This window comes from Salmo trutta, chromosome 21 (genome assembly GCF_901001165.1).
Source record: "Salmo trutta chromosome 21, fSalTru1.1, whole genome shotgun sequence".
Taxonomy (NCBI): domain Eukaryota; kingdom Metazoa; phylum Chordata; class Actinopteri; order Salmoniformes; family Salmonidae; genus Salmo; species Salmo trutta.
Genome location: NC_042977.1, coordinates 27,671,694 through 27,688,871, shown reverse-complemented (window position 1 = coordinate 27,688,871; position 17,178 = coordinate 27,671,694). Strand labels below are relative to the sequence as shown.

The following is a 17,178-nucleotide window of genomic DNA, read 5'->3' as shown; positions in this document are numbered from 1 at the left end:
AACATTGATTGGTGCTGATTCCGTCTGGGCAGTGAGCAGCGACTGACAGTGCTCCTAAGCCGCAGCGAAAGGCAACCATTACTCTTGTTCTGGTTTAAGTAGAGTGTATTAATTTGTGTCATTTTTACGAAGTCGGGCAGGGAAGGGCCTCTCACCATTTCATGTTTGACTCTTCACCGCAGCTGTGGGGGTTCCTTTATACACCACCATGCTGCCAAACGCTGCACTAGTCAAATGTGAGCAGAGGGCGCGAGAGACATGATCCCAGACACTCAAATTAAACAATATTAAAAAACGCTGTGTTTATATGGCAATCAACCAAGATATTTAAAAATCAATCTGATTGGATAAGGTTGAAATACATTGCGGTACAACAGTCCACATTACTACATAGTAGCCTACAAACTAGAGAAATAAATCCTAACAAGCGACAGCTGTGAATAAGTGTTACTGTGTAGTGGCATGCACATAGGACACAGGGTGACCACATGTGGCCCTTTGTCCCGCGTCCCGCAACCAAACAATCGTTTCCCGCATTTTATCAACAAATTCAAACACCACCAATTTAGAAAAAAAGGTTGATTTTCCCCATATTTCAGTCAGACATTCCAACCTGTCTCTTGCAGTCCCGTTGCACTTGAAAGTATGTACAGTACCAGTCAAAAGTTTGAACACACCTACTCATTCCAGGGTTTTTCTTTATTTTCACTATTTTCTACATTGTAGAATAATAGTGAAGACATCAAAACCATTAAATAACACATATGGAATCATGTAGTAACCAAAAAAGTGTTAAACAAATCAAAATATTTGTTATATTTGAGATTCTTCAAATTAGTCACCGTTTGCCTGTTTTTCAACAGGACAGTGACCCAACACACCTCCAGGCCGTGTAAGGGCTATTTGACCAAGAAGGAGGGTGATGGAGTGCTGCATCAGATGACCTGGCCTCCACAATCACCTGATTGTGATGGTTTGGGATGAGTTGCTCAGCATATGTGGGAACTCCTTCAAGATTGTTGGAAAAGCATTTCAGGTGAAGCTGGTTGAGAGAATGCCAAGAGTGTGTAAAGCGGTCATCAAGACAAAGGGTGGCAACTTTGAAGAATCTCAAATATAAAATATATTTTGATTTGTTTAACACTTTTTGGGTTACTACATGATTCCATATGTGTTATTTCATAGTTTTGATGTCTTCACTATTATTCTACAATCTAGAAAATAGTAAAAAGAAAGAAAAACCCTTGAATGAGTAGGTGTGTCCAAACTTTTGACTGGTACTGTATATCATAAGGATGAGGTAGCTAAGCCCACTGGTGATGTTAAACACTTCTCCAATCATTGTTGAGATCTGATATCCTGTGCAGCGCAAGATAAGACATAGGCCAATGTCATAGGCCTATCGTAAACCAATCATTTTTCTCAAATCCTTTTGGACAATATTACGGCTAAACTTGGAGAGGACAGTTAGGCATCCTAACCACTTAATTACTTCCAAACAGCGTGCTTCTGATGAAGATATATAACAGTAAGTAAATAGCATTATTAGACTGAAATATATCAGGTCATTTCGTCAAACTTGTGAGGATCTTAGTTGCTCATTCAACATATTTGCTTATACTTCACTCAATCCAGTCTTAAAAAACTCCAAACCTAACTGTTTTACATTCCCTGAGACCAACCAGAAATGTTTCCTTGGCCAAATATTCAGAGATTTCAATAAAACAGCCACACGTGGTCTCTCGTTTCTGCATCAAGAGTAGGCTAAGAGTGCTGCCAGAGCACACCGGAGCACACCGGAGCCCAACGGAGCACACCGGAGCACACCGGAGCACAACGGAGCCCAACGGAGCCCAACGGAGCCCAACGAAGCCCAACGGAGCACACTGGAGCACACCGGAGCACAACTTCTCACACTGGTGCTCGTTTAGTAAAGTTAGATCAAAGCTGAATCAATGTCTTGGAAGATCACAATGATAGTATAACGTTACTGTTACACCAAAAACACCACCTCATTTCTTGAAGCCAAAACTCAACAGCACGCGCACACTAGGCAGAATGGGCTTTGATTTAAACAAAATACAGGAAGGCTATATAGTTTGTTAACACCATAAGCTCTAATTTACTCATGAAACAGTAACTAAAGAACATCTAAATGCACATTCCCATTAAACTGATTGAGATCAAATGATTGACATACAGATGCAGTTTGGTCCTTTCACTGGTAAAACGTGAAGAATTATCATTGACTAATGACAGTGATGATACCGTGGCCTACTCTGAAGTTAGGTATTCCTAACCTGGTGTTTGAAGGTATTAAACATCTAAACATGTATTGAGACATTAGGCAGACATTGTAATTGGGGGATGCATTTTATTTAAATTTCAATTCCACACATTTCAATTCCACATATTAACTACACAGTACTGCAGTAACTGAGCGTGATTTGACCACCTTTTTAGACAGAAATAAAGCAGATGGAATTTCAGACTGCATGAATGAACATTAAGGAAACCATGTAAGAAAACCTCTTCAAATTGCTCCCAAAGAAGAACAATAGTCGAGGAGACTCTCCACTGTGATTAAGTTGTTATTGTTGTTGTTTTCTAGGATTGAAAACTGCATTAGAGACAAACATCAGATAAAACTAAAAACTCCACTGCGCTGTGAAGCAAATTTCCTCTCTAAAGCAATTTAGTGTCAGATAAGTGGGAAGGCATTCTTACCGTAATGGATCTGAATATGATATCTGTCAGACAAGTAAGAACAAAGCCTTTTATAAAAGCCGCGTTTGCAGAATGGCCGATACGATACTGCTGTATCAGATGACCAAATTGAGAGGAGTGCAGTAAACAGACTGTAAATGGAAATACAACACATTCATATGATTGTTGAATAAGTACTGTACAATGAAATCTCTCTCTCTCTCTCTTTCCTACCTGTTCCCATAGAGCGGTAGGGCGTATAACATGTTGGGGAGAACACAAGAGGAAAATGTTTGGTTCAGCACAAACTGAACAGTAGGCTACATGTAGATACAGGGATGATGGGCTGTTTCAAGTGGCAAAATCAATGGGAACAACTTCCCCTTTAGCTTTTTTTACGAAATACTCCCAATATCTAGGTATTTATGCACACTCAAAACAAATGACACATTCACCTGAGGAATCGATACTGAACATTATTCCTCCCAAAGGGAAATTATTTGAATTAATGTAACTATTTGTTGATGACCCAGAGGAACAGTGTACAACCCCCCCACCCCCACCCACACACTATTCCACCATGTTTGACCTTTAGTTAACTGGGCAAGTCAGTTAAGAACAAATTCCTATTTTCAATGACGGCCTAGGAACAGTGGGTTAACTGCCTTGTTCAGGGGCAGAACGACAGATTTTTACCTTGTCAGCTCAGGGATTCAATCTTGCAACCTTGCGGTTAGTAGTCCAACGCTCTAACCACTAGGCTACCTAGACCATTCCAATCGCCAGACCTGTTATCATAGCAAATTACCAGCTCCCACCTCAGATATACAGGGTGTAATTAGCCTATTAAAACATGATTAACATGTCTCAATTACCACACTCACCATTTGCATAATTTATAAACTGTTCTAATTGCAAGTGTGGGTTCAGATGATGGTAGAATGGGGAACAGCAGAAACACTGGACATGTCTTGCTGGTTCTGAACAACTGAAGTGATTCTGAAGTGTGTCTGTCTGTTTGCTTGCTCTGTCAAAGTCGTACACCGTAGATAGGAAGAGAATCTTCTTCAGCATCCCAGAAGGGAAAGACAATGCATTCGTTTTCCCACCGGTAAAGGTGTCTAGTCTATTTCTGTACAACAGATATTTTCTGAAAATACAAAATAAATTCACTCTTGTTCATTATCCTATATTTACATTCACTAGGGAGAGCGTTGAGAGGTTTGTTGAAACTACTAGGCTAATCAATGTAGAAACTACGTACGTTTTTGGAAAAACTTCGAAAGATGTTTGGGAAACGTTTATGAGAGAACAGAGAGAGCTGTGTTCACTCTTATTTCTGTTGAAACTAAAACCTTGGATGGGATAAAATGCTGCTTCTGCACTTCCAACAGGCCAGGCCAGATATACTGTCTGCCTGCTAACACGGTGGGGAAACCAAGGACATAGCCATTAGTTTCAGGACAGACCGCGGCACATCACAGACTAATGCCTCCATCTGTCAGCGGAGATGAGTGGAGAGTAACAAAGAGAGGGAACACTAACCTCTGAACTCATCATGGACAGCCATGTCAATGAAATAGTGAAAAACTGCAGCTACAACAACACAACACCAGTGTCCAGTCCAGACTCTCCGTGGCTAAACCAGGCAGACCATAATCCACAATACTGATGTAGCTGATGCATTTACTACAGTAGCTTACTGGGCTATGGAATCAACTGAATAGTTATATGACATTCTAGTATCACTAAATTTACTGCAAGTCCACCACTAAATCATTAGCTAGTAAATACATAGCCATCAACGCAAATTTGGTCAAAGAAAATATGTGCAAGTTTGCCCTAGTCTAGTCTAATGAAAGGATAGCAGTGTTCTCCAGATGTGTGCTAAAGTATATAAGAACCAACCCAGACTTCAACTTCAATCACAGGTACAATTTACAGTGCTGCAATATGCTCAACATAGAAAGCACAGCAATCATATTATCCAGTAATGTGAAAACTAGTAGCTTGATGGCATGGGTCACTGAGTTCACCAGGTCTTTAGCTCTGACAACTCAAAGTGGGATCATATTTAACATGCAGGAGATATTCATTTGACCAGAGTCTGGGAGTAATGTGTGGCTGTTGACACACATTGGCCTGGTAAAGAGAGAGAGAGAGAGAGAGAAAGAGAAAGAGAGAGAGAGAGAGAGAGAGAGAGAGAGAGAGAGAGAGCGAGAGAGAGAGAGACGAGAGAGAGAGAGACAGAGAGAGAGACAGAGAGAGAGACAGAGAGAGAGACAGAGAGAGAGACAGAGAGAGAGAGAGAGAGACGAGAGAGAGAGACGAGAGAGAGAGAGAGAGAGAGACGAGAGAGAGAGACGAGAGAGAGAGAGACGAGAGAGAGAGAGACAAGAGAGAGAGAGACGAGAGAGAGAGAGACGAGAGAGAGACGAGACGAGAGAGAGAGAGACGAGAGAGAGACGAGAGAGAGAGACGAGAGAGAGAGAGACGAGAGAGAGACAAGACGAGAGAGAGAGAGACAGAGAGAGAGAGAGATGAGACAAAGAGACAGAGAGAGAGAGAGAGACGGACGAGAGAGAGAGAGAGATGGACGAGAGGGACGAGAGAGAGACGGACGAGAGAGAGAGAGACGGACGAGAGAGAGAGAGAGAGAGAGGAGCAGAAAGGAGAGAGGAGACAGAAGAGACAGAAGAGAGAGAGAGAGAGAGAGAGAGAGAGACAGAGAGAGAGAGAGAGACAGAGAGACAGAGAGAGAGAGAGAGAGTAGAGAGACAGAGAGAGAGAGAGAGAACAGAGAGACAGAGAGAGAGAGAGAGAGAGAGAGAGAGACAGAGAGACAGAGAGACAGAGAGAGAGAGAGAGAGAGAGCTCTGGCCTGTAACCTGACACCCAGAAACATAGTCTTAGTGTCTGGCTTCTCTTACTTGGTCAACCTGTACGTGCCAGCTCCACTATCCGCAATGGTTCCACAGAGACTCACACTCTTCCCTCTGTCACAAGTACAGGTAACACACACATACATACACACATGGCCAAAAAAAACACAATGCTAAGCACTTTCAGGAATTTTACAAATAAAGACACGCTTTCCTGAAATAGCTGAAAACAGTAACACAATCCACCTGTAAATTTCACAGCTGATGAGCAGCCCTGTGCTTGTTAAAGCTGGCTAAATATCTTCTGCCATGACACCCGGCCGACCGCAGCACAGATCTGTGGGGAGCACAAATCTATGGGGGTGGGCTGGGCGTGGGGGGTCGGGGAACGGGGTCAGGAGTTAAGGCCTGCTCTGTCTGCTATTGGAATGCAGTCCTGCCTCAGTTGTCAGCTTCTTGCCAAAGGAAGGCCATATCGCTGCTGTCAACACGCGCCCACCACTTACATGCCACACCAAGGAGAGAAGCAACCAGGGAACACGCCATGCATACATAGACACATATACACTGAACAGAAATATAAACGCAACATGTAAAGTGTTGGTCCCATGTTTCATGAGCTGAAATAAAAGATCCCAGAAATGTTCCATACACACAAAAAGCTTATTTCTCTCAAATGTTGTGCACAAATGTGTTTACATCCCTGTTATTGAGCATTTCTCCTTTGCCGAGATAATCCATCCACCTGACAGGTGTGGAATATCAAGAAGCTGATTAAACAGCACGATCATTACACTGGTGCACCTTGTGCGGGGGACAGTAAAACGGCACTCTAAAATGTGCAGTTGTTTCATAAAACACAATGCCACAGATGTCTCAAGTGAAGGAGCGTGCAATTGGCATGCTGACTGCAGGAATGTCCACCAGAACTGTTGCAAGAGAATTTAATGTTAATTTATCTACCATAAGCCACCTTCAACTTTGTTTTAGAGAATTTGGCAGTACGTCCAACCGGCCTCACAACCGCAGACCACGTGTAACCATGCCAGCCCAGGACCTCCACATCCAGCTTCTTCACCTGCAGGGATCATCTGAGACCAGCGACCACGACAGGTGATGAAACTGTGGGTTTCCACAATAAAAAAATAATTCCACAAACTGTCAGAAACCGTCTCAGGGAAGCTCATCTGCATGCTCGTTGTCCTCACTAGCGTCTTGACCTGACTGTAGTGAGTCATCGTAACCTACTTCAGTGGGCAAATGTTCACCTTCGATGGCCACTGGCACGCTGGAGAAGTGTGCTCTTCATGGATGAATCCCGGTTTCAACTGTACCGGGCAGATGGCAGACAGCGTGTAAGGTGTCGTGTGGGCGAGTGGTTTGCTGATGTCAACGCTGTGAACAGAGTGCCCCATGGTGGCGGTGGGGTTATGGTATGGGCAGGCATAATCTACGGACAATGAACACAATTACATTTTATCGATGGCAATTTGAACGCACAGAGATACTGTGCATTCCTGAGGCCCATTGTCGTGCCATTCATCCACCGCCATCACCTCATGTTTCAGCATGTTTCTGCATGATAATGCACAGCACCATGTTGCAAGGATCTGTATACAATTCCTGGAAGCTGAAAATGATCTGATTCTTCCATTGCCTGCATACTCACCAGACATGTCACCCATGGAGCATGTTTGGGATGAGGAGTGGGACGACATTCCACCGGCCACAATCAACAGCCTGATCAACTCCATGCGAAGGAGATGTGTGACTTTGCATGAGGCAAATGGTGATCACACCAGATACTGACTGGTTTTCTGATCAATGCCCCTACTTTTTTTTATGGTATCTGTGACCAACAGATGCATATCTGTATTCCCAGTCATGTGAAATCCATAGATTAGGGCCTAATTTATTTATTTCAATTGACTGATTTCTTTATATGAACTATAAGTCAGTAAAATCTTTGAAATTGTTGCATTATATCCAGGTGATGTTACTTAAAACAATTGAATTAAAAACATTTTCTTTAAATGCTAAATCCGATCTACAGAAGGAAAGCCAACCTACATACAGCGTCATATCCAACCTACAGCGGCATATCTATAATATCCTCTTAGTACTTTCACGGAAGGGGACACAACAGTCGCATAAACCTGCTGATTTAATAGTCTCTCCTTTCAATCCTCCAGAGACTCTGGCTGCAACAATGTAAAACTGAGGAGAAGCTGACTCTTTATAAAATAATAGAAAAAAGACCTGACAAATTACGGGCTGTTCTTTTTGCACACTGCGCTCAGCACATTTGGCTGTAAATGTCATGGTGAAGGTTTGAGTCATTTTCTACTGTCGCTGCAGTGGATTTCTGGGCTTCTGTCTGCACAGGGGGAAAACTATCTATGCCCACAAGATGAACAGCAACTAGACACATGGGTGAAATGATACAGAAGGAATAGTGTGATACCAAGTTGTCTTAGGACTTTTTATTCTATTTGGATAAAATTCATCCAAATAACAAAGCTTTCCGTTTTTGCACTAAAATACTTTAGCCACATGCTGATAGCACATTGAGAGAAGCATCAAATCAGTATTACGTGACAAAGCATCCAGATAAAATGTAACAACGAGAGAAATGAGAGAACTAACTCAGTATGACTTTCGCCAGCAACACAAGGCATGCAGCGCTCGAGTATCACCAAAACAGAAAGGGGGGGTGAACCAGTAACCTCTTCAAAAGGGATTCCCCCATGGTGCTTTTATCCTGAGGGCCCAAGTACATTGAATTCCGCCCGACCAACTGAAAACCTGTCAAAGGAGGCTAAACACTCGACAGAGACCAAAACATTAGCCAAACTAAATTCACTCAAGATAGTAGAAAGGGGAGTAGAAAACTCCCCCCAAAAACGACGGAAATCTATGTTGAAACGTTACCTTCAACACCATTTTTCAGAGTCAGCAGGCCAAGAGAGCTGCTCTAGTCAGAAGCCCCCAGGTTCCTGGTTGCCAGGAACAGTGGGAAGAGACGAGAAGCAGGGGAGGGGGAGGGGGGGGGGCAGGAAAAAGGCCAAGTCACTTTGTTCTTCTTCATTTTGGAAACGAACTCTGGTTGAACCCAGAGCGACGCCAGGCAGTTTAAAAAGAGCCAGGCATAATTCTCTCCCTGCTCTAAGCATTCTCCTGAGAAGTAAGGGGGCCGTGGGCAGGGGGCCAAACTCACTGGCTACTTCTCAGAATGGACTTCATTTCTTCTCTCCCTTTTTTTCTAAAATGAAAATCACACAGTGTCTTCTGTTAATAACTCGTCTTTTTAAAGCCCTGCGCCAGAGTCTGACTCACAGTAATGAAATGTCTGTAAATTAGCCTTTAGGGCAAATTAGGAAGACGATACAACGGACTCATTTTATTGATCTTCCATTTGTTTTCGGATTTCTCTGGCTGGTTATAGACAGTCATAATAGTAGCTGGTAACACTGCTCACTTTAAAGTGATAACATCCTCTAATAATTTCAAAAGAGGATCCCGTTAAAAGGCATGTTCAGAGATATATGCCTTCAGAGAGATGTATTAGAGATTGCAGTTTGATTTCCATTTTCTAAAAATACATATTTAGTAGGTTAGAACTTGGGCTGTTCTTCAAGGCATATTCACATGCTTTCTTTCATAAACAGAGACAAGCGCATCTTTCATTTAATCTTGTGTTAAGTGCCTATATTTCCCACATTCCTCTACATGACTTTGACCGTCGCTTCAAACCCACACAGAGAGAATCCCCCTGGCCAGCATCAGCATGTAGAAACACTAAAAGCTCATCCCAAACAAACACTTGGCAAGGAAGAACATGATGATGCAGAACGGATCGAATAAGTACAGCCCTAATAAATGTCTCAATGACAACACCTTGGTCCCACTGTAAAGTCCTTTCCTCTCTACTGTCTGTTCTGAATGTTGGTGGCTGCTATGGCTCACCATAACAAATATAAATTCAAATACTGACTGACACACATAAGGACATTTGGTTTTGAGGTAATAAATGTAAATCAAATCAAATGTTATTTGCCACATGCGCCGAATACAACAGGTGTAGACCTTACCGTGAACTGCTTACTTACAAGACCTTAACCAACAATGCAGATCCAGAAATTGAGTTAATAAAATATTTACCAAATAAACTAAAGTTAAAAAATCTAATCAAATCAAAAAATAACACAAGAAAATGACATAACAATAATGAGGCTGTATACAGGGGGTACAGGTACCGAGACAATGTGCGGGGGTACAGGTTAGTCGAGGTCATTTGTAAAGTGACTATGCAAAGATAATAGTAGATACAGTAGGATGCCACAAAGCCTCATGTTGTGTTGTCGAACCATGTTGTTAGACTATGGGGTGATCACCTGAACAACATATGTAGAGAAATATGATATCAATATTTCTCATATTCAAAAGATGGTGTTATAAATAGTGTAGGCTAGAAGTTGTCCAGGACATAATTACTTCAGAAAAATGCTGATGCAAGTCATTGTTTTAATGTGGTGAATATCACCTTACCCGTTTTCTCTTTTATATCACACAAGATGTTGAAGAGAGCAGGTTTCATCCTGTGACAGTTCAGGGCATGTTTCCTATAAAAAGAGAAAACACACAACTTTAGGCCATATTCAATAAGATCAGGAGATGGTAATAGTTAGTGGTAAAGTGTCCTGCTTGTGCTTGTATCATATCTAAAATGAGCAGACTGGTTTGTCCACTGTCAATTTGATGAGGATGAATAAAGCTCATTTTTGCAATGGGTGTTGATATTGTATATTTGTTCGGATTTTACACACTTGACCAACCAACCCTTCTATCAAAGTGATCTAAACGAAATACCTATTGTATAGCATAGTGTTATTCTTCAATAGAGAAAATACTTTTGTCTCATCAAACCACATTTGGAACCCTTGTCGTGCCACTACACTTGATCCCTAATTAACTATGATTTATTAACATGAAAGGGTCATTGCAATTTCAAAACACAGTGGGATGTCAGTAATGAATAGGACACAGTCTCTCCTATGTAATCTATTCTTGCACAGGAGCATGTGAATAGATGTCATTGGCTCAATTTCGACGCACAGCACTGGTGCTTTGATAATCCTTATTGCCATTGGCTAAAAAGAAACAAAGTATCCAAAAGAAATGCATCCGCAACATGTATTACGGCGAAGAATTACTGCGTAATCTCATTTGTAACAAGATAAGGCGATTTGGAAATTGAGAAGTGGTTGCAACCCGCTCCACAGTTCAGAATAGCTATAGTTGCAGTGGCTTAATAATGTCATTCATGTTTAAACATTAAAACATGTTTGATAACACTGTTAATATAAAAGTTCACTTTCACAAGATAAAAACTGTTAGGCTGAAGGGAGTTTAACGTCACGCACTTTATCTCCTACGAGTAGTTGTTGCGTTGGGGTGGGCGTTAATTGTTTTCGTTGGATAGCCCACTGAAATGAACGCACATCATACTGTTACAGTTTACAGCACAGTAGTTATGTCTTAATTCATGAATAGGTTCTTTTGATAACGCTTTGAACATATTGTAATTTTCTATGCCACCGTACCTGGCCTGCGCTTCGTCCAGGCTTTGGTCTGTGATGGTCATTATTTGCTGTAATATGTCTCCAATGTCCTGCTTTCTTCCATCTCCGTCTGTCCCTCCCGTGCCATCCTGCATATGCTGTGCCAGGCCGGGGTGTCCGGCCATGCCTACGCCGTGGGAGTGCATCAACCGAGGCTGCTCGTCCATCCTTGACCGCGGTCTCTGCCTCGCCCCCAACTGACCAACACTTTTCTTACGGCAACAGAATAAATATCCTTGGAAATTCCTTTGGAACCCCCCCGTCTCTCTCCTCCTTTCTCACCCACTCTCTCTCTTTTCTCTCTCCCTGGTAGCCTAAGCTTTCCTGGATCCGGGAGGGAATCAAAATGACAAATGCTCTCTCTCTCTCCGCTCTCTCTCCCAGCTGGTTTGGGTGAAATCCGATCTGAATAGCTGATTTTGGCTCTGACCACTCCTGCACAGCTAGCCTACTGTAGAAAAAAGCAGATTCAACTTAAAGGGTCGTGTCGTGTCAAAAGTGACGTGCGCAAAGCCTGTATGTAATATGCAATTCCCAATTTCCTTGAAAGCTTGATGGACGAAACATGTAGTCACTCTCTCTGAGGGTTAGATGTTGAAAGTAACACCAACTGTAAACTGTTACTGTTTCGCTTATGTCTAGCAACTGACATAACCAGAGTATGGAATAAAAGCCTCCGCCCCCTAAACCACGATTGGAGAAGAAGAAAATAAGTAAGTCCTACCTCGGTCTTCTGTGGAAACGTCGATCATCTTTCTCGGGAAGGTGGGACGCGGCAATACACGTAAGGAGATATGACGGTTAACATTGGGTCTGGACGGGGTGCATGGCAATACAATGATGGATAGAGACTGAATATGTAATAAATTATTTTGCTTGGCACCAACACTCTGCTACTGATGTATGCTTTTTATGTCACAAGGAACAGACACTCCCCTGTCTGAAATAATGCATTGTCTTGTTCCACTACAGATTAACCTGGCTATTACTTATTCAAATCAATCAATATGCCAAGTAAAAATATGTTTACTTTTCTTTTTACCCTAAAATAGATAAAGCAGATTTTCAGTACAGCTCTATTTATGTATTTAGGTCTATATAGATATAGTATGTGCTGTTATTATAAATACTCCTTTAAATGAAAGGACCTGGTTCTAACCGTGGAAACAACATTTGTGTTAACACCAGAGTTGGTGTTTTGGATGTTTTTGATACCAAAGAGCAGGACAATTGATCTATGCTATCATGGCGCTGCCCTTCTCTCTTGTTATGACCAGAGTTAAATCCTTCAGTCCATTTTCTCCTAAAGTTTTGAATAGGAGGTGAGGCAGTAATTGTCACATGGGGCAGAGTGTGTGTGTGTGTATGTCTGTGTGTGTGTGTATGTGTGTGTGCGCGCATCTGTATGTGTGTGTGTGAGTGTGCATGTGTGTGTATGTGTGTGCATGTGTGTATGTGTGTGTGTGTGTGCGTGTGTGTGTGTATGTGTGTATGTATGTATGTATGTATGTATGTATGTGTGTGTGTGTGTGTGCGTGCGTGAGTGTGTGTGTGTGTGTGTGTGCGACCTCTATACTGCACCCTGACACTACACTCAGGAGTTTGCCCTCTCTTTACACCAATGCCCCTGTAACGGTGTGTGTAGGTGGCAGGAAAGTCAGGTGCAGGAGAATCGAACTTGGTATAAATGGAGTAGTTTAATAGCGTTTAACAAAACTCCAAAATCAAAGTACATAATAAATAAAAGTGGGTACAAGAACCCGTCGCGCACCAATCCATAATACACGAGCATACAAACAAAACAATCTCTGACAAGGACATGAGGGGAAACAGAGGGTTAAATACACAACATGTAATGAATGGGATTGGAACCAGGTGTGTAGGAAGACAAGACAAAACCAATGGAGAATGAAAAATGGATCAATGATGGCTAGAACACCGGTGATGTCGACCGTCGAGCACCGCCCGAACAAGGAGAGGCATCGACTTCGACAGAAGTCGTGACAGTACCCCCCCCCCCCGACGCGCGGCTCCAGCAGCACGTCGACACCGGCCTTGGGGACGACCCGGAGGACGAGGTGCAGGGCGATCCGGATGGAGACGGTGGAACTTTCGCAGCAGGAAAGGATCTAACCCGTTCTCCACCGGAACCCAGCATCTCTCCTCCGGACCGTACCCCTCCCAGTCCACGAGGTACTGAAGGCCCCTCGCCCGAAGTCTCGAATCCAGGATGGATCAAACGCGGAGTACGCCGGGGCCCCCTCGATGTCCAGAGGGGGCGGAGGAACCTCCCGCACCTCAGCCTCCTGGAGTGGGCCAGCCACCACCGGCCTGAGGAGAGACACATGGAACAAGGGGTTAATGCGGTAATCGGGGGGAAGCTGTAACGTATAACATACCTCGTTCACTCTCCTCAGGACTTTAAACGGCCCCACAAACCGCGGACCCAGCTTCCAGCAGGGCAGGCAGAGGGGCAGGTTTCGGGCCGAGAGCCAGACCCTGTCACCCGGTGCGAACACCGGGGCCTCACTGCGGTGCGCAGTATGGCGCGCTGAAGGTGGACGTGGGCGGCGTCCCATGTTTCCTCCGCGCGCCGGAACCAGTCGTCCACCACAGGAGCCTCGGTCTGACTCTGATGCCAAGGAGCCAGAACCGGCTGATACCCCAGTACACACTGAAAGGGAGAAAGGTTAGTGGAGGAGTGGCGGAGCGAGTTCTGGGCCATCTCTGCCCACTCCCCCGGCCGGTCCTGGCAATAAGACCTCAGAAACCTACCCACATTCTGGTTAACTCTCTCCACCTGCCCGTTACTCTCGGGGTGAAAACCCGAGGTAAGGCTGACCGAGACCCCCAGACGTTCCATGAACGCCTTCCAGACCCTTGACGTGAACTGGGGACCCCGATCAGACACTATATCCTCAGGCACCCTGTAGTGCCGGACAGCTGGGACAGTGCGTCATACAGCAGGGACAGTGCGTCTGCCTTAACCTCTCTAGGGTAGGGGGCAGTATTTGCACGGCCGGATAAAAAACGTACCCGATTTAATCTGGTTATTACTACTTCCCAGAAACTAGAATATGCATATAATTGTTTGATTTGGATAGAAAACACCCTAAAGTTTCTAAAACTGTTTGAATGGTGTCTGTGAGTATAACAGAACTCATATGGCAGGCAAAAACCTGAGAAGATTCCTTACAGGAAGTGCCCTCTCTGACCATTTCTTGGCCTTCTACACTCTCTTTATTGAAAACTGAGGATCTCTGCTGTAACGTGACACTTCCTACAGCTCCCATAGGCTCTCAGAAGGTGGCAGAACGGTGAATGATGCCTTTGGAGCCCCTGGCTGAAAAACAGTAGCGCATTTGGATAGTGGTCGATCAGAGAACAATGAGACTGGGGTGCGTGCACGAGCCGACACCATGTTTTTATTTTTTCGTCTTTGAACGAAAACAGGGTTTCCCGGTCGGAATATTATCGCTTTTTTACGAGAAAAATTGCATAAAAATTGATTTTAAACAGCGGTTGACATGCTCCGAAGTACGGTAATGGAATATTTAAAAAAAAATTGTCACGAAACGCGTCGGGCGCGTCACCCTTCGTCACCCTTCGGATAGTGTCTTGAACGCACGAACAAAACAGAGGATATTTGAACATAACTATGGATTATTTTGAACCAAACCAACATTTGTTATTGAAGTAGAAGTCCTGGGAGTGCATTCTGACGAAGAACAGCAAAGGTAATCCAATTTTTCTTCTAGTAAATCTGAATTTGGTGAGGGCCAAACTTGGTGGGTGTCAAAATAGCTAGCCCGTGATGGCGAGATATCTACTCTGAATATTGCAAAATGTGCTTTTGCCGAAAAGCTATTTTAAAATCGTACATAGCGATTGCATAAAGGAGTTCTGTATCTATAATTCTTAAAATAATTGTTATGTTTTTTGTGAACGTTTATCATGAGTAATTTAGTAAATTCACCGGAAGTTTGCGGTGGGTATGCTAGTTCTGAACGTCACATGCTAATGTAAAAGCTGGTTTTTGATATAAATATGAACTTGATTGAACAAAACATGCATGTATTGTATAACATAATGTCCTAGGAGTGTCATCTGATGAAGATCATCAAAGGTTAGTGCTGCATTTAGCTGTGGTTTGGGTTTATGTGACATTATATGCTAGCTTGAAAAATGGGTGTCTGATTATTTCTGGCTGGGTACTCTGCTGACATAATCTAATGTTTTGATTTCGTTGTAAAGCCTTTTTGAAATCGGACAGTGTGGTTAGATTAACGAGAGTCTTGTCACTCTCCATCTCCACTCCTGACGTGGAAATGCGATGCCCTAGGAAGGAGATGGACTGTTGGAAGAACAGGCATTTCTCGGCCTTGACGTACAGGTCATGCTCCAACAGGCGACCAAGCACTTTGCGCACCAGGGACACATGCTCGGCGCGTGCAGCGGAGTATATCAGAATGTCATCGATATACACCACTACACCCTGCCCGTGCAGGTCCCTGAAAAGCTTGTCTACAAAGGATTGGAAGACTGATGGAGCATTCATCAACCCGTACGGCATGACGAGGTACTCATAATGCCCTGAGGTGGTACTAAATGCCATCTTCCACTCGTTTCCCTCCCGGATATGCACCAGGTTGTTAGCACTCCTGAGATCCAGTTTAGTGAAGAAGCGCGCCCAGTGCATTGACTCAATCGCAGTGGCGATAAGAGGTAGCGGGTAACTGTACCTCACTGTGATTTGATTGAGACCTCGATAATCAATGCACGGGTGCAGACCTCCATCCTTCTTCTTCACAAAAAAGAAACTTGAGGAGACGGGTGAAGTGGAGGACCGAGTGTACCCCTGACGCAGGGATTCGGAGACATATGTCTCCATAGCCACCGTCTCCGCTTGCGACAGGGGATACACGTGACTCCTGGGAAGTGCAGAGTTTACCAGGAGATTTATCGCACAATCCCCCCATCGATGGGGTGGTAATTGAGTCGCCTTCTTTTTACAGGAGGCAAGAGCCAAATCGGCATATTCTGGGGGAATGCGCACGGTGGAGATCTGGTCTGGACTCTCCACCGTAGTAGCACCAACGGAAACCCCTAAACACCTACCTGAGCATTCTTGTGACCACCCCGTGAGAGCCCTCTGTGGCCAAGAAACAGTGGGGTTATGACAAGCTAACCAGGGTAGGCCCAGCACCATGGGAAACGCAGGAGAGTCAATAAGGAAAATACACATTTTTTCTTTGTGACCCCCCTGCGTCAACATGCCCAAAGGAGCGGTGGCCTCCCTGATAAACCCTGACCCTAATGGTCGACTATCTAAGGCGTGAATGGAAAGGGCACATCCACGGGAACAATGGGGGTCCCTAAACTATGAGCTAACGTTCTATCAATGAAATTTCCAGCCGCGCCTGAATCTACGAGCACCTTATGCTGGGAATGCAGGGAAAATTCAGGAAAAGTGACAGACACAAACATATATGCAACAGAGGGCTCTGGGTGAGAATGGTGCCGGCTCACCTGGGGTGACGCCAGAGCGCCCTGCCTGCTGCCTCGATTCCCAGAGGAACCAAACCGGCACCGACCAGCAGTGTGACCTCTGCGGCCACATATGGTGCACGAGCGGGAACCCCCTCCGGTCTCCCTGCGCACCGCCCCTCCCAGCTCCATGGGTATCGGAGAGGGGGTGCGGGAGGATGGAACCACCAGACCCCGATCTGGACGTCCGCGAGTAGCCAGCAGGTTGTCCAGCCGGATGGACATGTCCACCAGCTGGTCGAAAGTGAGGGTGGTGTCTCTGCAGGCCAGCTCCCGACGGACGTCCTCGAGCAGACTGCACCGGTAATGGTCGATCAGGGCCCTGTTGTTCCATCCCGTGCCGGCAGCCAGGGTCCTAAACTCCAGGGCAAACTCCTGGGCGATCCTCGTCTCCTGCCTCAAATGGTAGAGGCGCTCACACG

At 44.4% G+C, this 17,178-nt stretch overlaps 1 protein-coding gene across 2 annotated transcripts in view; it reads right to left on the bottom strand.

Moving 5' to 3' along the window:
- The window catches only part of LOC115157098 (pre-B-cell leukemia transcription factor 1), a 57,015-nt gene extending 45,139 nt beyond the window's left edge, over nt 1-11,876 (bottom strand). The window contains exons 1-2 of one of the 2 annotated variants that reach the window (XM_029705024.1): nt 11,192-11,876; nt 10,137-10,210 (exon numbers count right to left, since the gene is read on the bottom strand). In XM_029705024.1, the coding sequence (XP_029560884.1) occupies nt 10,137-10,210; nt 11,192-11,376 (259 nt within the window). In that variant the 5' untranslated portion in view covers nt 11,377-11,876. The remainder of the gene's footprint in view (nt 1-10,136; nt 10,211-11,191) is intronic. The other variant, XM_029705025.1, reaches the window with a different exon arrangement.
- Between the last annotated feature and the right edge of the window lie 5,302 nt (nt 11,877-17,178).